The 17,118-nt window shown below is 40.3% G+C and overlaps 1 protein-coding gene across 3 annotated transcripts in view; it reads right to left on the bottom strand.

The window, feature by feature from the left end:
• The window catches only part of LOC100564878 (potassium voltage-gated channel subfamily KQT member 1), a 224,398-nt gene that overhangs the window by 104,011 nt on the left and 103,269 nt on the right, over nt 1-17,118 (bottom strand). For all 3 annotated transcript variants that reach the window (XM_062981976.1, XM_008121661.3, XM_008121659.3), the window contains one exon: nt 1,244-1,319. In XM_062981976.1, coding sequence (XP_062838046.1) covers nt 1,244-1,319 — 76 coding nt within the window. The remainder of the gene's footprint in view (nt 1-1,243; nt 1,320-17,118) is intronic.

Below are 17,118 nucleotides of genomic sequence, written 5' to 3' on the forward strand. Positions count from 1 at the left end.
AAGAGATACTTAATTTTTGTTGGATTTTTTTTGTTAAAAGAAATGCAGAATGAGAGTTAGATCTCTGAGTTTGATTGACTTTTCAGGATCCTCTGTTGAGGAACTGGCATCTCTGAACAAGGGGAAAAACCTAGCAGAGCAACTAGTTCTTCCTAGTTTTGACAAGTGTTCTATTTTAGTTCTACTGCCTCAGCCATTGAGTTCTATCATCACCAGGGTTTGCTCTGATGGACAAGACAATAGATTCAAATTGGAGGAAAAGAGATGCCACCTAAACATTGGGAATAATATCCTGATAAGAACTGTTCAGTGGTGGAATACCCTGCCTTGGAGCATGGTAGTTTCCTTCTCTGGAGGTTTTTAATCAGAGGCTGGCCATCTATCAGGAGTGCTTTGATTGAATTTTCCTGCATGGCAGGGAGTTGAATTGGATGACACTTGTGGTCTCTTCTAACTCTCTACTTCTATAATTTTAAGATGCAAGGATGTAATTGTTCACTCCATTCCTTTTCAAAGGCAACAATGAATACTTTCATTTTCTGCATAAGAAGCAAAAATTCTGCATTAATAATAGCATTACAACTGCAGAAATAGAAATTCTGGCACAGCAACTGCTGTTTACTACACAGCGGCTGTTTTCTGCACAGAAAGTGCTATCTTTTGCACAAATGTTGCAGAGCCATGTTTAAATTTTACACAGAACAAATCCCCAATCACAGTTTTGTCTGTGTAACAAACAACATTATTTTAAACATAGAAACTACTATTTTCTGTACTGAAATGAAGTTTTCTGCACTGAAGTTTTCTGAGCAAAGCAACCATGTATGAACTGTGTGCAGAATGAGTTTCAAGCTATGCCTACTGATCCATGATTCAACATTTGGCACCCTGGAAATCATACACTTGAAAGGAACTAGACAAAAAGTATTATGTACCAACTGCAGTGCTGTTCACAGTATTTGGTGAAAAATATTGGAACCTGAACATTTTGAAAAATATATTCAGAATCTGCAAAAGATTAAGATTTTACAAAATAGTTTCATGATCTACAAAAGATTAGCAATAATCCACATCTTTCCATGCTTTGTGTTACTCTATATTTGTATAGCTATTTGCTACACAAACCGCTTGGTACACAAAGTTTTCCTGCATAGGAAAGTTTACACATTCTGCCCTGAGTGTCCCTTCACTCCACAGTACTACTGATATGGTGTATTTTCTTACTGCAATTTGCATTCATTACCTGAAATTTCCTACGGGCGACAAAATATTGCATTCTCCTTACAACTTTGACAGCTGTTCGATGGGCTTCTGTTAGCCTATAAAAGGTGAATAACATATGTTGAAAATTCTTTTATATACAGAACAAAATAATTTTTAAAACACAGATCTAAAGCAGCATATTCAGCATGCATATCCCCTTAGTTTTTTTTTTTTGGTCATGTGCCAGTTTAGTATAGCATTCTCCAGGATGTAAGCCTTTCTTTCAGGATAGATGCTTTAGAAAAGCACACACTTTTTGCTTATACAAAAAATAGTTTTGGATATGCCCTGACATGAGCTCCTTGGTCTTTGGATGAGTCATTATTATAAATAATCAGAGCCTACTCCTGTTTGGACTGAGACAAGATGAGGGCAGTGAATCATGCAGAGAGTCAAAGTGATGCCTTAGGCTTTTTGCAGGCTTCAGGTACTCAAGCTAACTTTAGAAATAGCACACTAGTGCTCAGTTTGAAAATTAGTATTTTGACAAGCCATCAACAGAGGCAGGAGGATCACCATTTACTGCATATGCGATCTATAAAAAAAGCATTTTACTAAGGTTCACTATTAGTTCAAGCAAGAAACAGAGCAGCTAAAAATGGAGCAGCATAACAGCTTTCACTATAGTACTTTCTTTGAGGATTACATGCAATGTTTTACCACAAAGAAATCAAGATTTGGGAAAAATATTTGGACATTTATAATTAACAACGTGAGCACCTATGCAGATGTCATCCCCTTCAAATGTACAAAATACAGAATGAGGTTGGCAATTTGAGCATATACAGTAAATAAACACACACACACACACACACTCCAAACATGCTGGCAGTCTTATTTATTTTTTAAAAGTTTATTTTTCTTTTTTGTTTAGATATTCTGTCTTAAAGATGAACTTTCAAATTAATTTGTTGTTTGGCTTTGTGCAGCGTACTGGTGAACATCTCAGATCCTTCTTTTAAAATTTTGACTTGAGTGAAATCCCACAGAAACAACCTATGATGTTAAATACTTATCACCTGTTGGATTTGGTATGCTGAATCCCATAACTAAAATATTTGAGGTCCCTTTCTTGGTGACTTTTTACCATAGGAAAAAGGGTAACATTATCTAACTGGAAGGCATAGCAAGTAAGCAAGTAAGATGGATAGTACCATACACCCATGTGCATAGAGTCAACTGCAGGTACTCATCTGCAAGATTTATTTTCCCATTAACTATCTGACATGAAGAAGGTTTGTGTTCATAAGGTCCTTTAATTCAAAAGCCAAGTCTCAAGTGTAGCACTTTCTATGTAAAACAGAATGTTTACAAACCAGCCTGATGTGGGCAGCTACACATATGAAAACTATGGTACTATGAAGTCCCTCTACAACTGGATCTACATTGCCCTATATCCCAGGATCTGATCCCAGATTATCTTCTTTGGATTATATGAGCCTACACTGCCAGATAATCTGGGATAAGCAGATAATCTGGGATCAGATCCAGAGGGTTCTATAGCTGATATCACCAACATATCTTCTCTGACCTGTTACTAACCAGCCTCCTTGGTATATGAGGACTCTCAGGGAACTGATGGGAAAGATGACGACTAAAATGCAGATAGTGGGAAATTTGACTTATATGTGACAAGACACTATATAGAGGACATCTTTGTTGCTATAAGATGCCAACATGTGCAACGAAGAAAGTTTTATTATTTGCATGCATTGCATCTGTGAATTCACATCTGCTGAGCTGTTCAGGGTGGTGAGAGGTTTAACCCAGACACCCTCTCCTCTGAACCCACTGCTAGAACTTCAGTAGCTCACTGTGATGCCTTTATTACAATTTTGCAGATATATTTCATATAAGAGCCAACGTTGATAACGAAGAAGTTGATAACGAGTAGTCCAGCAGCTCTATTAGTGGGATTACACTGGATCAGTTTCAATTGGTGAGTACTGCTGATGTGGACAAACTGGGCAAATAAGAAGGACAACACATTTTTTCCATCTCTGCCCCTTTTGGCTGGTTGTCCAGGGAGGAAATGGGATTTGATCTCGAATGCAAATTATGAATGTTTTTCTCAGGGAAGAGAACTTTCCATCCTGTTTAATAGAAGCAGTAGCTAGACCACTGCTAAAAAGATTATAATAATTACAGATCGCTGTTTACTCTTCCTTTCTTGGGAAGGTAATGGAGTGAGCAGTTGCCCTTCAACTCCCGATACACTTGGATGACTCATTTCAAACTGGCTTCAGAGAAAGATATAGAATTTAGGGTGCCATGGCTGTCTTTGTAGATTATCTCTGTCTTAACACTGACAGGGGTGGTGTGTCCCTGTTGATGCTTTCAGTGGCATTTGAGACCATCAATCGTGGTATCCTTCTGGAACGCCCGCACCTGGGGGGGGGGGGATTGGAGGCAATGAGTTGCAGTGGTCCTGGTTGTACCTCTCGGGCAGGTTCCAGATGGAGGTGCTGTTCAAAGAAAGGTTGTGACATCCCACAAGGTGCCATTCTATCCTCAATACTTTTGAACGTTTACATGAAACCTCTGGGAGAGAACACCCTGAGGTATGGGGTGGAGTGACCCCAGAATGCTGATGACACTCAAATAGATTTCCACATGCATTCAGAAACAGCCTTAGCTAAGTATGATAGACAGATAGTCTCTACAATAACTTACGAACCCACTGCTAAGACTCACAGAGTCTTCTTGTCATAATTTACTTTTGTCTTCCTCTGAGGCTGAGAGTATGACTTGTGTAAAGTCACCCTTGGGGTTCAGAGCCATAATCCGATGTTCAAAGCACTAAACCATGCTTTCTGAATTCTGAATTCCTTCTTCTTTCTTTCTCCCTTTCTTATTTTCCTCCTTCCCTTTCTGTTTCCTACCTACCTGCCAACCTTTCTTTCTTCCTTTTTTCCCTTCCTCTTTTTACTGCCTTCCTTCTTTTTTCTTTCTCCCCTTCTCCCTCTCTCTTTCCCCCCTTTTCCTCTCTCTCTCTATGTCTGTCTTTCTCCCTCCCTCCCTCCTTCCCTACATATCTTTCTTTCTCTCTTTCTTTCTTTTTCCCTTTTCTCCCTCCCTCCTTTCTCCCTTCCCCGGGCAGGAGCAAGCAGTAGCAGCTGCTTGGGTCAGGTGCAAGCATCTCTAGGTCTTCCAACATGATCAGAGGATCCTGACCACAAAGTCACACTGGAGAACCTAGATACTCTACAGGTTAAATTACAGGAAGTTTTTTTTTTTATTTAATGACATACAAAATGTAAAAAGAAAACTAGAAATAATGAACTACACATAATACCGGTATGCCATTCCCCCAAACAAGTACATTGCCACATTCTCTTGTATGTACCACTTCCCCATAATAGATTATAATACAGAAATATGTATGTCTTGACTTCTAAAATATATTCATCCTCCAACTCTATTACATACTTGTTATATTTACCTCTATCTGCCTTCCCCCTGTTTCCCCCCACCTTACAGGAAGTTGTAATTTCATTTGATTTTCAGATCCTTAACCACAATAACTATAGATGTAGCAGGCTAAAGCAGTCACATTTAATGTATGTAAATATATCATTGTATGCTTAGAAAGCACTCTATTCTGTTTAGCTGTTTACAACATTTACCAGGTTGAGACAATGTTGGCCAAAGATACAGTCTTATCTCAGGAGTAGTCACATATGATTCAGTGTCTGCATATGAGAGTGGGAGCTTTGTGCTCCAGAAAAAAGTGAAATCCAGTTTGGTATTTTGAAACAACATGGACACCGTGGAAGACCTTGATAGAAGGTGACACTAGCCAGGTGGCAAAGACTAGAATTCTCAGTTTGTGTATAAAAACACATATTAACCTACTATGCCAGAACCATCTCAGCTTTAGTGACTTTGACTGCATGCTCAGACCATTAGCTATGGAAAAGTACAATTTTTGTCTTCAAAGTCCACTGGGACTATTATAGTGTAAGTGGTCCGAGAAACGCATACTTAAGAAGGTCAAAGATCAAGATTGTGAGAAGAAAACAGAGAAACAAAGGTTACATTCTTTTTTAGCAGTTGACATGCGATTTTTGCCTTGGGTACTCTTTAAGAATGTGCAAAATTTAGCATAACTGCAGACAGGAGAGAGTAATGGAAATGGTCATATGGAATGTAGCATAACATCTAACACCATACATCAGTTATCTGTTTACAGAGTCAATGTACATATTTTTTGATGAAAATATCTACAATGCAAAGGAAGTGCAGTCTGGAATTCTATAGCAACACTTGAAACATTTCCCAGGAAGTTTATGCACTTTGGTATTTTGAAGATGAAAATCTAACTTTTTCCAAGCACTCTACTTGGAAAGTTTTTTGTTTCCTTGTGTTGTTTAGTCTATCAGATCTTGTTTAACATGTAAATATTTCATTCCTTCCAGTCAAGCATTACTAAGATGTTCCAGGACATGTCCATTTTGTTTTAAATAACCCAGAGTGAAATATTCAACATTCTGGATTCTGTTTCTGACAGCTGAGCTGAGATTGCTTTCTCCCAATTACACTGGGGATGATATACTTCATTTATTAGAGTCATTTCCAGATAGAGGGCTCTTTACACTAGCACTGGAACTGTAATGATTTCAGAATTAAAGAACATCCAATGTTTAAACTTTTGGTTAGTGCTATGAAAGCACCATATCTCAGAAAGACAGATTCAAACACGTAATATCACTATAAAGTCTGTTTGTACAGTGATGCAACTAGCACTATGTAGTTTGTAATTCTGTAAAAATCTTCAGATGGTTTTGAATATGTGGTTGAACATGGCAACTATTATTTATTATTTATTTACAGTATTTATATTCCGCCCTTCGCACTTCGAAGGGGACTCAGGACGGATCCCACTATATACATATAGGGCAAACATTCAATGCCCATATACAGATAGAACCGAGACCGAGACAGATGCAGAGGCAATTTAACGTTCTCCTGAGGGGATGTTCGATTCTGGCCACAAGGGGGAGCAGCTGCTTCATCATCCACTGTGACGGCACTTCCTCATTCCAATGTCGTAAATTAGTTAAATTTGCATCCCCACTTTATAAGTGGTACCTTATTTCCTACTTGATAGATGCAACTATCTTTCGGGTTGCTAGGTCTGCAACGAGCAGGGGCTATTTTTTATTTTTTAATTGATGGGTGCTCACCACGCTACGGGCTGGCCTCGAACCCATGACCTCATGGTCAGAGTGATTTATTGCAGCAGGCTGCTCACCAGCCTGTGCTACAGCCCGGCCCCTAGGTTTGTCATCCAAAGTTTTATGTAAGAGTAGAGGGCCAACCTACTTTTCAGTCCATCCTCAAGGGGGGCTGGGAAAGATTCTGCAAAACCTGGGAAAACAATGCCAGTCACGGGAATGCAAACAATACTGAACTGGACAGATTAACACTTGACTCAATAAAAAGCAGCTTCTTAACTGCGAACAAATTGAAATTGAATCCAGATAAAACAGGGGTACCCCTGGTCAGTCAAAAGGCCAAATAGGATATAGAGTTAAAGCCTGTGCTGGATAGGGTTACACTCCCTCTGAAGACAAAAGTTTGCAGCTTGGGAGTCTTCCTGGATTAATCGCTGAACACGGAATCCCAGGTTTTGGCGGTGGCCAGGAGAGCATTCACACTTAAGACCTGTGTGCCAGTTGTGCCTGTACCTTGAGAAGCCAGACTTGGCCACGATAATTCACGCTGTTACATCTCGAGTAGACTACTGCAACACATGCTATGTGGGGCTGCCTTTGAATACAGTTCAGAAGCTTCAAGTAGTCCAACGGGCAGCAGCCAGACTGCTCACTGGAGTACAGGGAGCATACAATCCTCCTATTGCATCAGCTCCATTGGCTGCCAGTTTGCTAACAAGCACAATTCAAAGTGCTGGCTTTAACCTATAAAGCCCTAAACAGTTCTGGCCGAACATATCTCCCCCATGAACCAGCTAGAGCCCTAAGATCTGCCGGGGAGGCCCTCTCAAGCTCGACTGGTGGGGATGAGACAAGGCCTTCTCAGGGGTGGACCCCCAGCTATAGAACTCTCTCCCCAGTGACATCAGATGACAATCCCTTCCCTCATGATGTTTAGGAAGAAGATAAAGACATAGCTCTGGAATCAAGCATTCAGGCAGTAATACAATATGGAATATAGAATATGGAACTCGATTTAAATGCAGCACCACAAACAACTACTTGGACTGAGCTTTATGTTTTAATCTGTATTAATTGTATTTATGTGTCATATTGGTTTTATCACTTTATATTTTGTTTTTCTCTATTGTATTTATTATGCGGCATTGAGTTTTGTCTTATCTGTAAGTCACTTTGAGTCCCCCTTGGGGTGAGAAGAGCAGGATAGAAATATAGTAAATAAATAAATAAATAACGTCTTCATCCTTCTCCCCAGTAACTGCATCACCTAGTGCATATAAATAGAATTCTTAATGTATTTTCACTTCAGAAGAAGTCCAATTCAACAAATATGTTGTACTTTGTGTCCATGATCAGGACACAAGGCTCCATTAAATACCACTTGAGTGAAGCCACATATTACCTTAGTAAACACGTCTACAATCTGTACCTGTCAAGGTCGCACAAGTGTGCGGGTGTGGCTGTAGGTAGAATTATAGTGATTAAAGTGTGACAGTCTTTCTTCCACCTTTTCTTTAATAATGCTCATCAAGGATTTTCTCTTACATTCAGAATTTGTTTTCAGGCCTGTCTGGGTAGGACATATGAATAAATGTCTGTGGCAAAATATAGGAAAACTGGCAGACACCCAAATAGGTCAGCCATGCACCACACTGTGCTAGAATACCACAACCTAACACCAATGATAACTTATACCAAAATATTTTTTCCGTTAATGGAGAAAATACTTTCATGGCCCTGAGATAGTTAGGAGCATACTTTTATATACCAGGTCCTGGGGACAATTTTTTTTGGGGAGGGGATAATATGCAATGTTTCTTGTTTGTTCTGTTTAAAAATGGTTACTTTCTGTCACTCTATCACATTGCTAATCTATATATATAAAAATGTAATGTGCGTAATTCCCATGGAGTAAACAACAAAACTAGTGGACCAAATCACACCAAATTTGGCCACAAAAGACATAGTCATCCAATCTATGTCTTTCCATCAAAAAAACCAATAAAATTAGGTCCAAATTAAAGAAACTCCCCAAAACCAAAAATTACTAAGTACGCATGTGCATAGCCCCCCCCCCCAGGAAACTTGGTGACGTTAACCAGGTGGGCAGGGCTGCAATGGCCACTGCACCAATGGTGAGGCTTCCTTCGCTTTCCCTGCCCCCTTTCCCCCCCCAGAAGAGAGTGCCCGCAGTGAGAGGAAGAGAGCCAGAGGCCTCAGAAGGCCTCCCCAGCATGGGAAGGTGGCAGATGGCCGGTGAAAGAGGAGAATGGAGCCCCAAAGGGCTCTGAGATGCACCAACTTGACACCTCAAAGGACCTTTCCCTGTTACGGTTTGTGGAAAAACAAATGCATGCAGTCCTGTCCAGACTTATCCAGCCCCTTTGTGCATCCACAATGAACAAATACAAACCAAGAAAATGGAAAAATCAAAGTTTACTCTTAAGTAGCAGAGTCAAAGAGAAAAATCAAACAAGCATCTTCAAAACACAAAACCTCCAGCTTCAAAATAACTCAGTCCATCTGGAGCAACAAACTCACATAAAGTTCTTTGCATACATGCATCTTCTTTGGAGATTTCTTCTTCATTCAAAGCATAGTAGGCTCTCAGCCAAGAACTTACTTTGAGTAAGTTCTAAAGCAAGTAATTCAGTAAGTTCCAAATTGCATTACAAACATTCCCCAAGTTATACCCCATTCAGGGAGTGGTTCAAGCTTGTTGTCCTCGATTGTTCTAATTACCCAACCATGAATTCTGATTGACCAGGTGTTTTTCCCTTAACATACATACACACAAGTGGCGATCCCACAGAAACTTAGTCAAATACATACATATGCAGCAATACTCCCCACACAAGGAGGTACTGGATGGGAGGGCAGAGGGGAGAATGGAGCCCAACCGGCTTCCCCCCAAACTTGAGAAAGGAGCGGATGTGGGGAAATGGAGCCAAACAGCTCCACAAACAACGCACACCCAACCTGGAGCCACGCAGGCTCAAAAACCTCCCCTCGCCATGGAGAGCAGCGGATGGTATTTATACATGGCTCTCATGTCTCCTTTCAACCTTCTCTTCGGCAGGTATACAGACCCATTAAGATGCTCCTCAGAGGGATTATTCATCCTTTTAGTTGCCCTCTTTCTCTGGACATCTCCCACCTCAGAGTCATTGTTATTATTATTATTATTATTATTATTATTATCATTACTATTATTATTGGGTTGCTGTGGACCATGAAAATGAACAAAACCTGGTACCCAGCATTACAAAACACTACAACCAGGACAGTAAATAAAGAACACCACTCTGAAAACAAGGGAATACCAGACAGGAAACAACCAGCTCACTTCCCAACAAAGGATTTCCCCAGGGAGGAAACAACCAGGCTTTGAAACTACCAGATCATTCAATGCTAATCATGGTGACTAATTACAACATTCATACTTGCCACCAGAAACAAAAACCCACACAGGACGGCGCCACAGCAACACGTGGCCGGGGACAGCTTTATAAAAAGGCATGGCCAAAATGTTCACATTCTAAGCAGAATGGCTGTCCACTACTGAAACTGAGGGTTAGATAGAGTTTGCAAGATAGTAGTAGTAGTAGTAGTAGTAATAATAATAATAATAATAATAATAATAATAATAATAATAATAATAACTTTATTCTTGTATTCTGTCACCATCTTCCCGAAGGGACCCGGGCTGGCTTACACATGGCACAAAGGATTCGGCTATTGTATGACGAACTAATCACCTTAACTTATAACACAAAAAACAATTCTTATAGAGAACTGGAAACAGGAAAAAAACCGAGAAACTAATCGGGTCTTGGATTGATAATATCCATAAAATTAAACATATAAGGATCAAAGAAACCCAAAGGAAAATAATATCTAAATGGTACAGAACCCCCCTCCAATTAGCACACATAACGGGAAATATCTCAAACAAATGTTGGCACAAATGTGGGGGGATTGGTTCATTCTCTCACCACTTAATCAGAATCATGGAGCCTCTTAATTTCTATCTGGGAGCATTCTCCCTTCTGATCTAATGTTGGCTGAACTTGGGGGCTTTCCAGGATAGTTTTTGTTTAGATGATAAACTGGTGACATGCAGTCTGGTATTTGTTTCTTGAAAATGGTTTATTTACCAAAAGAACACACAAAAAACCCTAACACCCTCTCTCACTCTTCATTTCATTTTCTCTTAAGACTACAGATAATAAATATATTACATTTCAGGAAATACTTGGAAAAGAAAAACTCAGCCCAATCTTAGTTGAGCTCATTTGATGCTGATAGGGGTTTTGTTTTTTAAAATATAATTCAGGGAATTATTACATGACCTTTCTTTCACATGCCACTCTGAAGTGGTATAGTCCATTTCAGAGCCTCAGGAATCTGGTCAAGCTCATTTTGCAGGACATGGAATATAATCCTTAAAATGCAATTCTGGCATTTAAATAAAAAAACCAAGGAGGGAATTATGTACAAATTGCCCCATCTCCAATACTCTTATTTCTTCAAAGAGATAGAGGACAAGCAAATATCAGATACGTCATGCTCGTATCTTCCTAGATCTTGTATCCTATGTATCTCAATTGTCTTTCCCAACCTAGTACCTTGGTGCTTTGTCAATGTTTGAACTATAAATAACTATAATATCATACAGGGCCAACATTTTGTGCTCATAGACATGTTTGGGAATTAGAAGACACCCCATTGCTATACCATGTTCTGTCCCTGTGTAAGAGAGAAGAGAGGAAGAAGGCAGAAAAAACTTACCAGAGAGGGCTATGAAGGGGGAAATAAAAACCCTGTCCTGAATACAGATCGTAGCTGGTCCTGCCACTTAGTCTTGACTCTAAGCAAAGGTTTTAAGTAAGAGAAGCAAGTTACTTGCTCTAGTACAGTGGTTCTCAGAGCCGGCCCAATGTAATTTTCAAGTGTAGGCGAACAGAATTTTGGCGCCCCCCCCCCCAAATCTTCGGGGTGAGAAGGGCAGGACACAAGTATGGGAAATAAATAAATAAAATCAAGACAGTTAAAAAAAACACTCAAAAACGGGGACCTCCAGACATGAAACAATCAGGGCCAGCTAACACCTCCCAACAAAGGATCCCCCCAGGCAGGAAGCAGCCAGGCTTTGAAGCTGCAAGGCCATTCAAAGCTAATCAAGGTGGCCAACTGCAACATCCACACTTGCCTCAAGCAGGCAAGAGTTCTTTCTCCCACCCTGGACATTATTCCACCACTTGCACCACTTGCCTAGTTTTCCAACAGATGTGGGTGAAACATCAGGAAGGCGGGCACAGCGCGGGGCGGAGGTTGGGCCCAGCGCGGGCCAGAAGTCGGGTCCAGAGCGGGGGGGGGGTCGCTTGCCCTGCGGGTCGGAGGTTGGGCCCAGCGCGGGTGGGGGGGTCGCTCGCTCCCTCGTGCGGTGACGTAAGGCACAATGTGTGCCTTACGTCACCGCACAAGAGAGCGAGCGACCCCATGCGCATGCGCGGAAGGGTCCCATCAGCTATTTTGGCCGATGGGACCCTTCTGCGCATGCGCAGCACATTGCTTGCTTGCACAGCATGGGTAAGGCACCCAAGCTGCCCGTCCGCGCAAGCGATGGAGCCAGGCCATTTTGGGCGATGGGACCCTTCCATGCATGAGCAAAGAATCAGCCCCAGAAAAAAAAAAGAGTTGATGGTGGGCGACGGCACCACCTTTTCACGGGGGCGCCTCAAGTGCGCCCCCTGTTGGTGTGCGCTCGCGCCGGCCACCTACATGGCCTCGCTGTTGGACCGCCTCTGGTGGTTCTCAAACTGTGGGTACCTAGATGTTTTGGCCTTCAACTTCCAGAAATCCTAACAGCTGGTAAACTGGTTGAGATTTCTAGGAATTGTAGGCCAAAACACCTGGGAACCAACATACTGAGAACCACTGCTCTAGTACATGGAGCAAGAAAGAAAGAAGGGTCTATGGTTATCTATATTTCTAGAGAAATGGAGCCTAGGATCTTTGTGGAGAAAAGATTAATTAACATTTCAGATCTGGAACACCCAAGTATGAAGAACCTCCAAGTGCCAACAAACACACAAGATATAATGTCGGCCATCAATTTCACACACTGGCATTACCCTTTGCAGGATTTAGCAGATTAGGAATTCTCCATGAACAGCATTCCAGTCATTAACAGTCTTGTCTTAGAATACACATGTCAGCTTTCTATGCATACTACTCATTATAGCACAATAATCACATATTGTTCTCATAGAAAATGACAGCCCTCCAAACTTCAAGGTGAAAAAGTACTGGTATATGATGGGATTATGGTGTGAAAGATACAAAATTGCTGCATATGTGTTATGAAATCAATTTTCTAAAGCTTCTATTTCTAATTTTTTGGACTGTATTTTTATCTACCACTGTATTTTTATCTGGGCTCTGTTAGTCTATGTCAGCCCAATTTACCACCATAGGCTACATAATCCAACCCACACGACTGTGTTGAACTTCAGTTGGCTTTTGTAAATTACTGTGAACATTTATTTAGATTTTGTGCCACTATATAATTCTTTTTAAATATGTTTTTATTGTAAACACCGGTAGAATAATAACAAAATCCATCACCATTTCAATATACATATCAAATTATATATTCTTAGTAACATTATCCTTGCTAATTCCACCGTTATCTCCCACTTACGTCTATTGGTTTTTTACCCCTCCCCCCACCCTCTGGGAATTGTACTTTCTGTCATTCAGATATTATTTTAATTGATCAATCGTAAATAGAGAATAATTCAGTTCTTTATATTTTCGTTGTCAACTTTATCAATCAATCTTCCCCATTTCAGATCTCAGTTCTTTTTCATTCAGCCTGATATATATTTAGTTCTCCTTTAAAAGGGTGTAATCCTGAAGCATAAAATCAGCTAGGTATTCATACCATTTTTTAACTTCCCACTTTGTTTGCTCTTTCCAACCCAAGGCAACTGTTGCTTAAGCGGCAACTATCATGTATTTTATAATTTAAAATTTTATAATTTTTTAATATTTTTTGTGTCACTATATAATTCTTGTCTGATTCTGTCTGACTATAGTGGTTTAATGTATCGATGTTATGTTCAATTCACATATAATAGGTTTAATTTGATGTTAGGTTTTTAACACTGTTTTCATATGTGGGGTTCTTGTTGGGATTTATTGCCAATATCTATCTGCTTTATGAAGGCATTGAATGTATGCCGTTCTTTGCTGGAATCCACCCTGAGTCCCTTTGGGGAGATAGGATGAAATAGAAATGAAGTTTTATTATTATTTCTCAGAATAATAGTACTGTACTGTAAAGTCTAAAGGACTTGCCTATTTTTTGCAGAAACAATTAACAAGTAGCATGAAAGGGTTTTATTTAAGAAATAAAATAAAGAAACGATAGGTAATTTGCTCAATAACTCACAATTCTGGTCTGGCATTCAATTATCATTATTATTTAGGAAACAATCTACAAACAATATGCTACATTATTTCTAAAGTTTGTGACTTCTAATAACTTCTAGGTCTGTTTCTTCTTTCCCACCCTCCAATCACACACAAAACGGAGCTAATGTAACATTCCCATGGGAAAGTTTGAACTCCTGTATCAAGTGTTTACACTGCTTGTGTGAAAATGCAGATTAAATTATGTTAACCAACTGCATTTTAAAACCCACATTATTATTGTGATTTTCTTAAAATGTGAAATAGAGTTTTAAAACAGTGTCTGAAGGAGTTGTAGGCAATGGAGAAAACTTTGTCCCTGCAGTTATTCTTGCCCTGATTAAGTGTTTAAAGAAATTATTTGAAGGTCTATTTGAGTGTTCTATCAGGTTTTATTTCTGGCTAATATTGCTGATGCTCTCTTGGTCAATGTTTCTGTCTTTTTAAATCCACTAGGCAAGATGCTTTACCTACTCTGTTATACATATTTGCTGGTAGTAGGGGATTGGTTCGTTTTTGGCAAGACCATAGGGACAACAAAGGAAGCTACAACTGACATAACTAAGGCCTCATCTACACTGCCATATAAAATACAGATTATCTGCTTTGAATTGGATTATATGGCAGTGCACACTCATATAATCCAGTTCAAAGCAGATAATGTGGATTTTTTTTCGCGTCAGAAGCAAGTTGCTTCTGGAGTGAGAGAATTGGCTGTCTGCAAGGATGTTGCCCAGGGGACGCCCAGATGTTTTTGATGTTTTACCATCCTTGTGGGAGGCTTTTCTCATGTCCCCGCATGGAGCTGGAGCTGATAGAGGGAGCTCATCCGCACTCTCCCCGGGTGGGATTCGAACCTGGCAGCCTTCAGGTCAGCAACCCAACCTTCAAGTCACGAGGCTTTTATCCCCTAGGCCACCGGAGGCTCCTTGATAATGTGGATTATTTACTTTGATAATCTGGATTATATGGCAATATAGAGGGTCCTCAGAGGTGGAGCAAAAAAGTAAATCTGGATCTATTTGTAGATCTCTAGGTGATCAGCAAGGATTTTAGAACTTTGGGTACTGCTAATAGTAACAAAAAAAGTACATCTCTTATTGCTCTAAGGACCACCATATCACAAAGGCCCATGGATTCACCATGCATTGTGGCAAATCCATGGGCTTCCTGAGGCAGGCATGTAGAACTCAGTGCTCCATGCCCTGCATTGCACGACTTACAGTGGAGGACCCCCCCCCATCCCATCCCATCCCATCTCATGACGGGAATCGTGCCAACTGGCTTCCCCCCAATGCTAGTAAGACAACACAGGAAGGCTCCCATGTTGCCATGGCAGTGACATACACCGCTTGCTCTCTTTTTTCTGGATAGAGCCCAACCGGAAGTACACGTGCGTTGTGTAATGGGCTTCATCTTGAAAGGGGAGAAGAAGCAGCCTACAACTGGGAAAGTACTCCGTCTGATGAGGTAGTTAAAGATACTTTTGATATGTAGATTTAAAGCTACATATCAAATTTTTTGTGTGAACATCCATTCAGTTCCACTCGAAACAAAATCCTGCTCTTAGTTTTTCACTTTTAAGTGGATGTTATCTGAACCAGGCAGTTGTATCATCGGGTCTAGAAAAAACAAAATAAGTTTCTCTAGCCTGATTTCTGCCCACATCACACTACTTCAGATTATAACTGATTTGGTATAGGATTATATTTGATTTTCTGATTATATTGTTAAAGATGGTGAATTACTCCTTTGTCACAGAAAAGATTACCTTGCGGCTACAGTTGTCAGAGGACAATACTGAAAGACAGAATCTGTGTCCTCTGTCTCTGAAATGGGTAATCACATTATTGAAATGGAGGCAAGTCTACATAGTCAAGAAAACTCAGATGCACTCCAGATTCATGGCTGCCTATCCTCACAACGTTTGCCAACTGTCAGTGAGCATTGCAGATTTTTCAGGGTTAAACTAGATTTGCCTCACTTCGCGAAATGTTTGCATTGCCTGTGTAATGTTTACATTGCTTGTGGCTTTGGGGCAGTTTGGGCAACAGGATAAGGTCTGATTTGGACTAGTTCAGATAGGGCACCAGCCTCCTCACCCATTCCCTGCACTCATCAGTACATAAAAAAGGCACTATTGCTATCAGAATGGGATGCCCATGCCAGCCAGGGCTTGCACAAGCTCTGTATACAGCTGGAAGCATGGCAGAGACATGGAGAGTGAGATGACAGCCCAGTGGGGCTGATGTGATCTTTATTATGGGTTTGTGGAAAAACATAATGTGTGCAGTCCTGTCCAGACTTATCCAGCCCTTTTGTGCATCCACAAGTCAAAAAATGTGAAAAATCAAAGTTTACTCTTAAGTAGCAGAGTCAAGGAGAAAATTAAGCAAGCAACTTCAAAACACAAAACCATTGGTTTCAAAATAACTCAGTCCATCTGGAGCAACAAACTCACATAAAGTTCTTTGCATTAAATTCATGCATCTTCTTTGGAGATTTCTTCTTCAATGGTGCAAGGAGAAAAGCATAGTAGGCTCTCAGCCAGGAACTTACTTCGAGCAAGTTCTGAAGCAAGTGATTCAGTAAGTCCCAAAATGTATTACAAATATTCCCCAAGTTATACACCATTCAGGGAGTGGTTCAAGCTTGTTATCCTTGATTGTTCTAATTACCCAACTATGAATTGTGATTGACCAGGTGTTTTTTCTTACACACACACACACACACACACACACACACACACACACACAAGTGGCGATCCCACAGAAACTTAGTCAAATACAGTAGAGTCTCACTTATCCAACTCTCGCTTATCCAACGTTCTGGATTATCCAACACATTTCTGTAGTCAATGTTTTCAATGAATTGTGATATTTTGGTGCTAAATTTGTAAATACAGTAATTGCTACATAGCATTAGTGTGTAATGAACTACTTTTTCTGTCAAATTTGTTGTATAACATGATGTTTTGGTGCTTAATTTGTAAAATCATAACCTATTTTGATGTTTAATAGGCTTTTTCTTAATCTCTCCTTATTATCCAACATATTCGCTAATCCAATGTTCTGCCAGCCTGTTTATGTTGGATAAGTGAGACTCTACTGTACATGCATATGCACCAATAATCTTGGTCCAGTTGGAACACATAGATACCAAGGTGGCACTGCAGTTGCATCTAGATGCAACAACAAGA

Source organism: Anolis carolinensis, chromosome 5, assembly GCF_035594765.1.
Source record: "Anolis carolinensis isolate JA03-04 chromosome 5, rAnoCar3.1.pri, whole genome shotgun sequence".
Classification (NCBI taxonomy): Eukaryota; Metazoa; Chordata; class Lepidosauria; order Squamata; family Dactyloidae; genus Anolis; species Anolis carolinensis.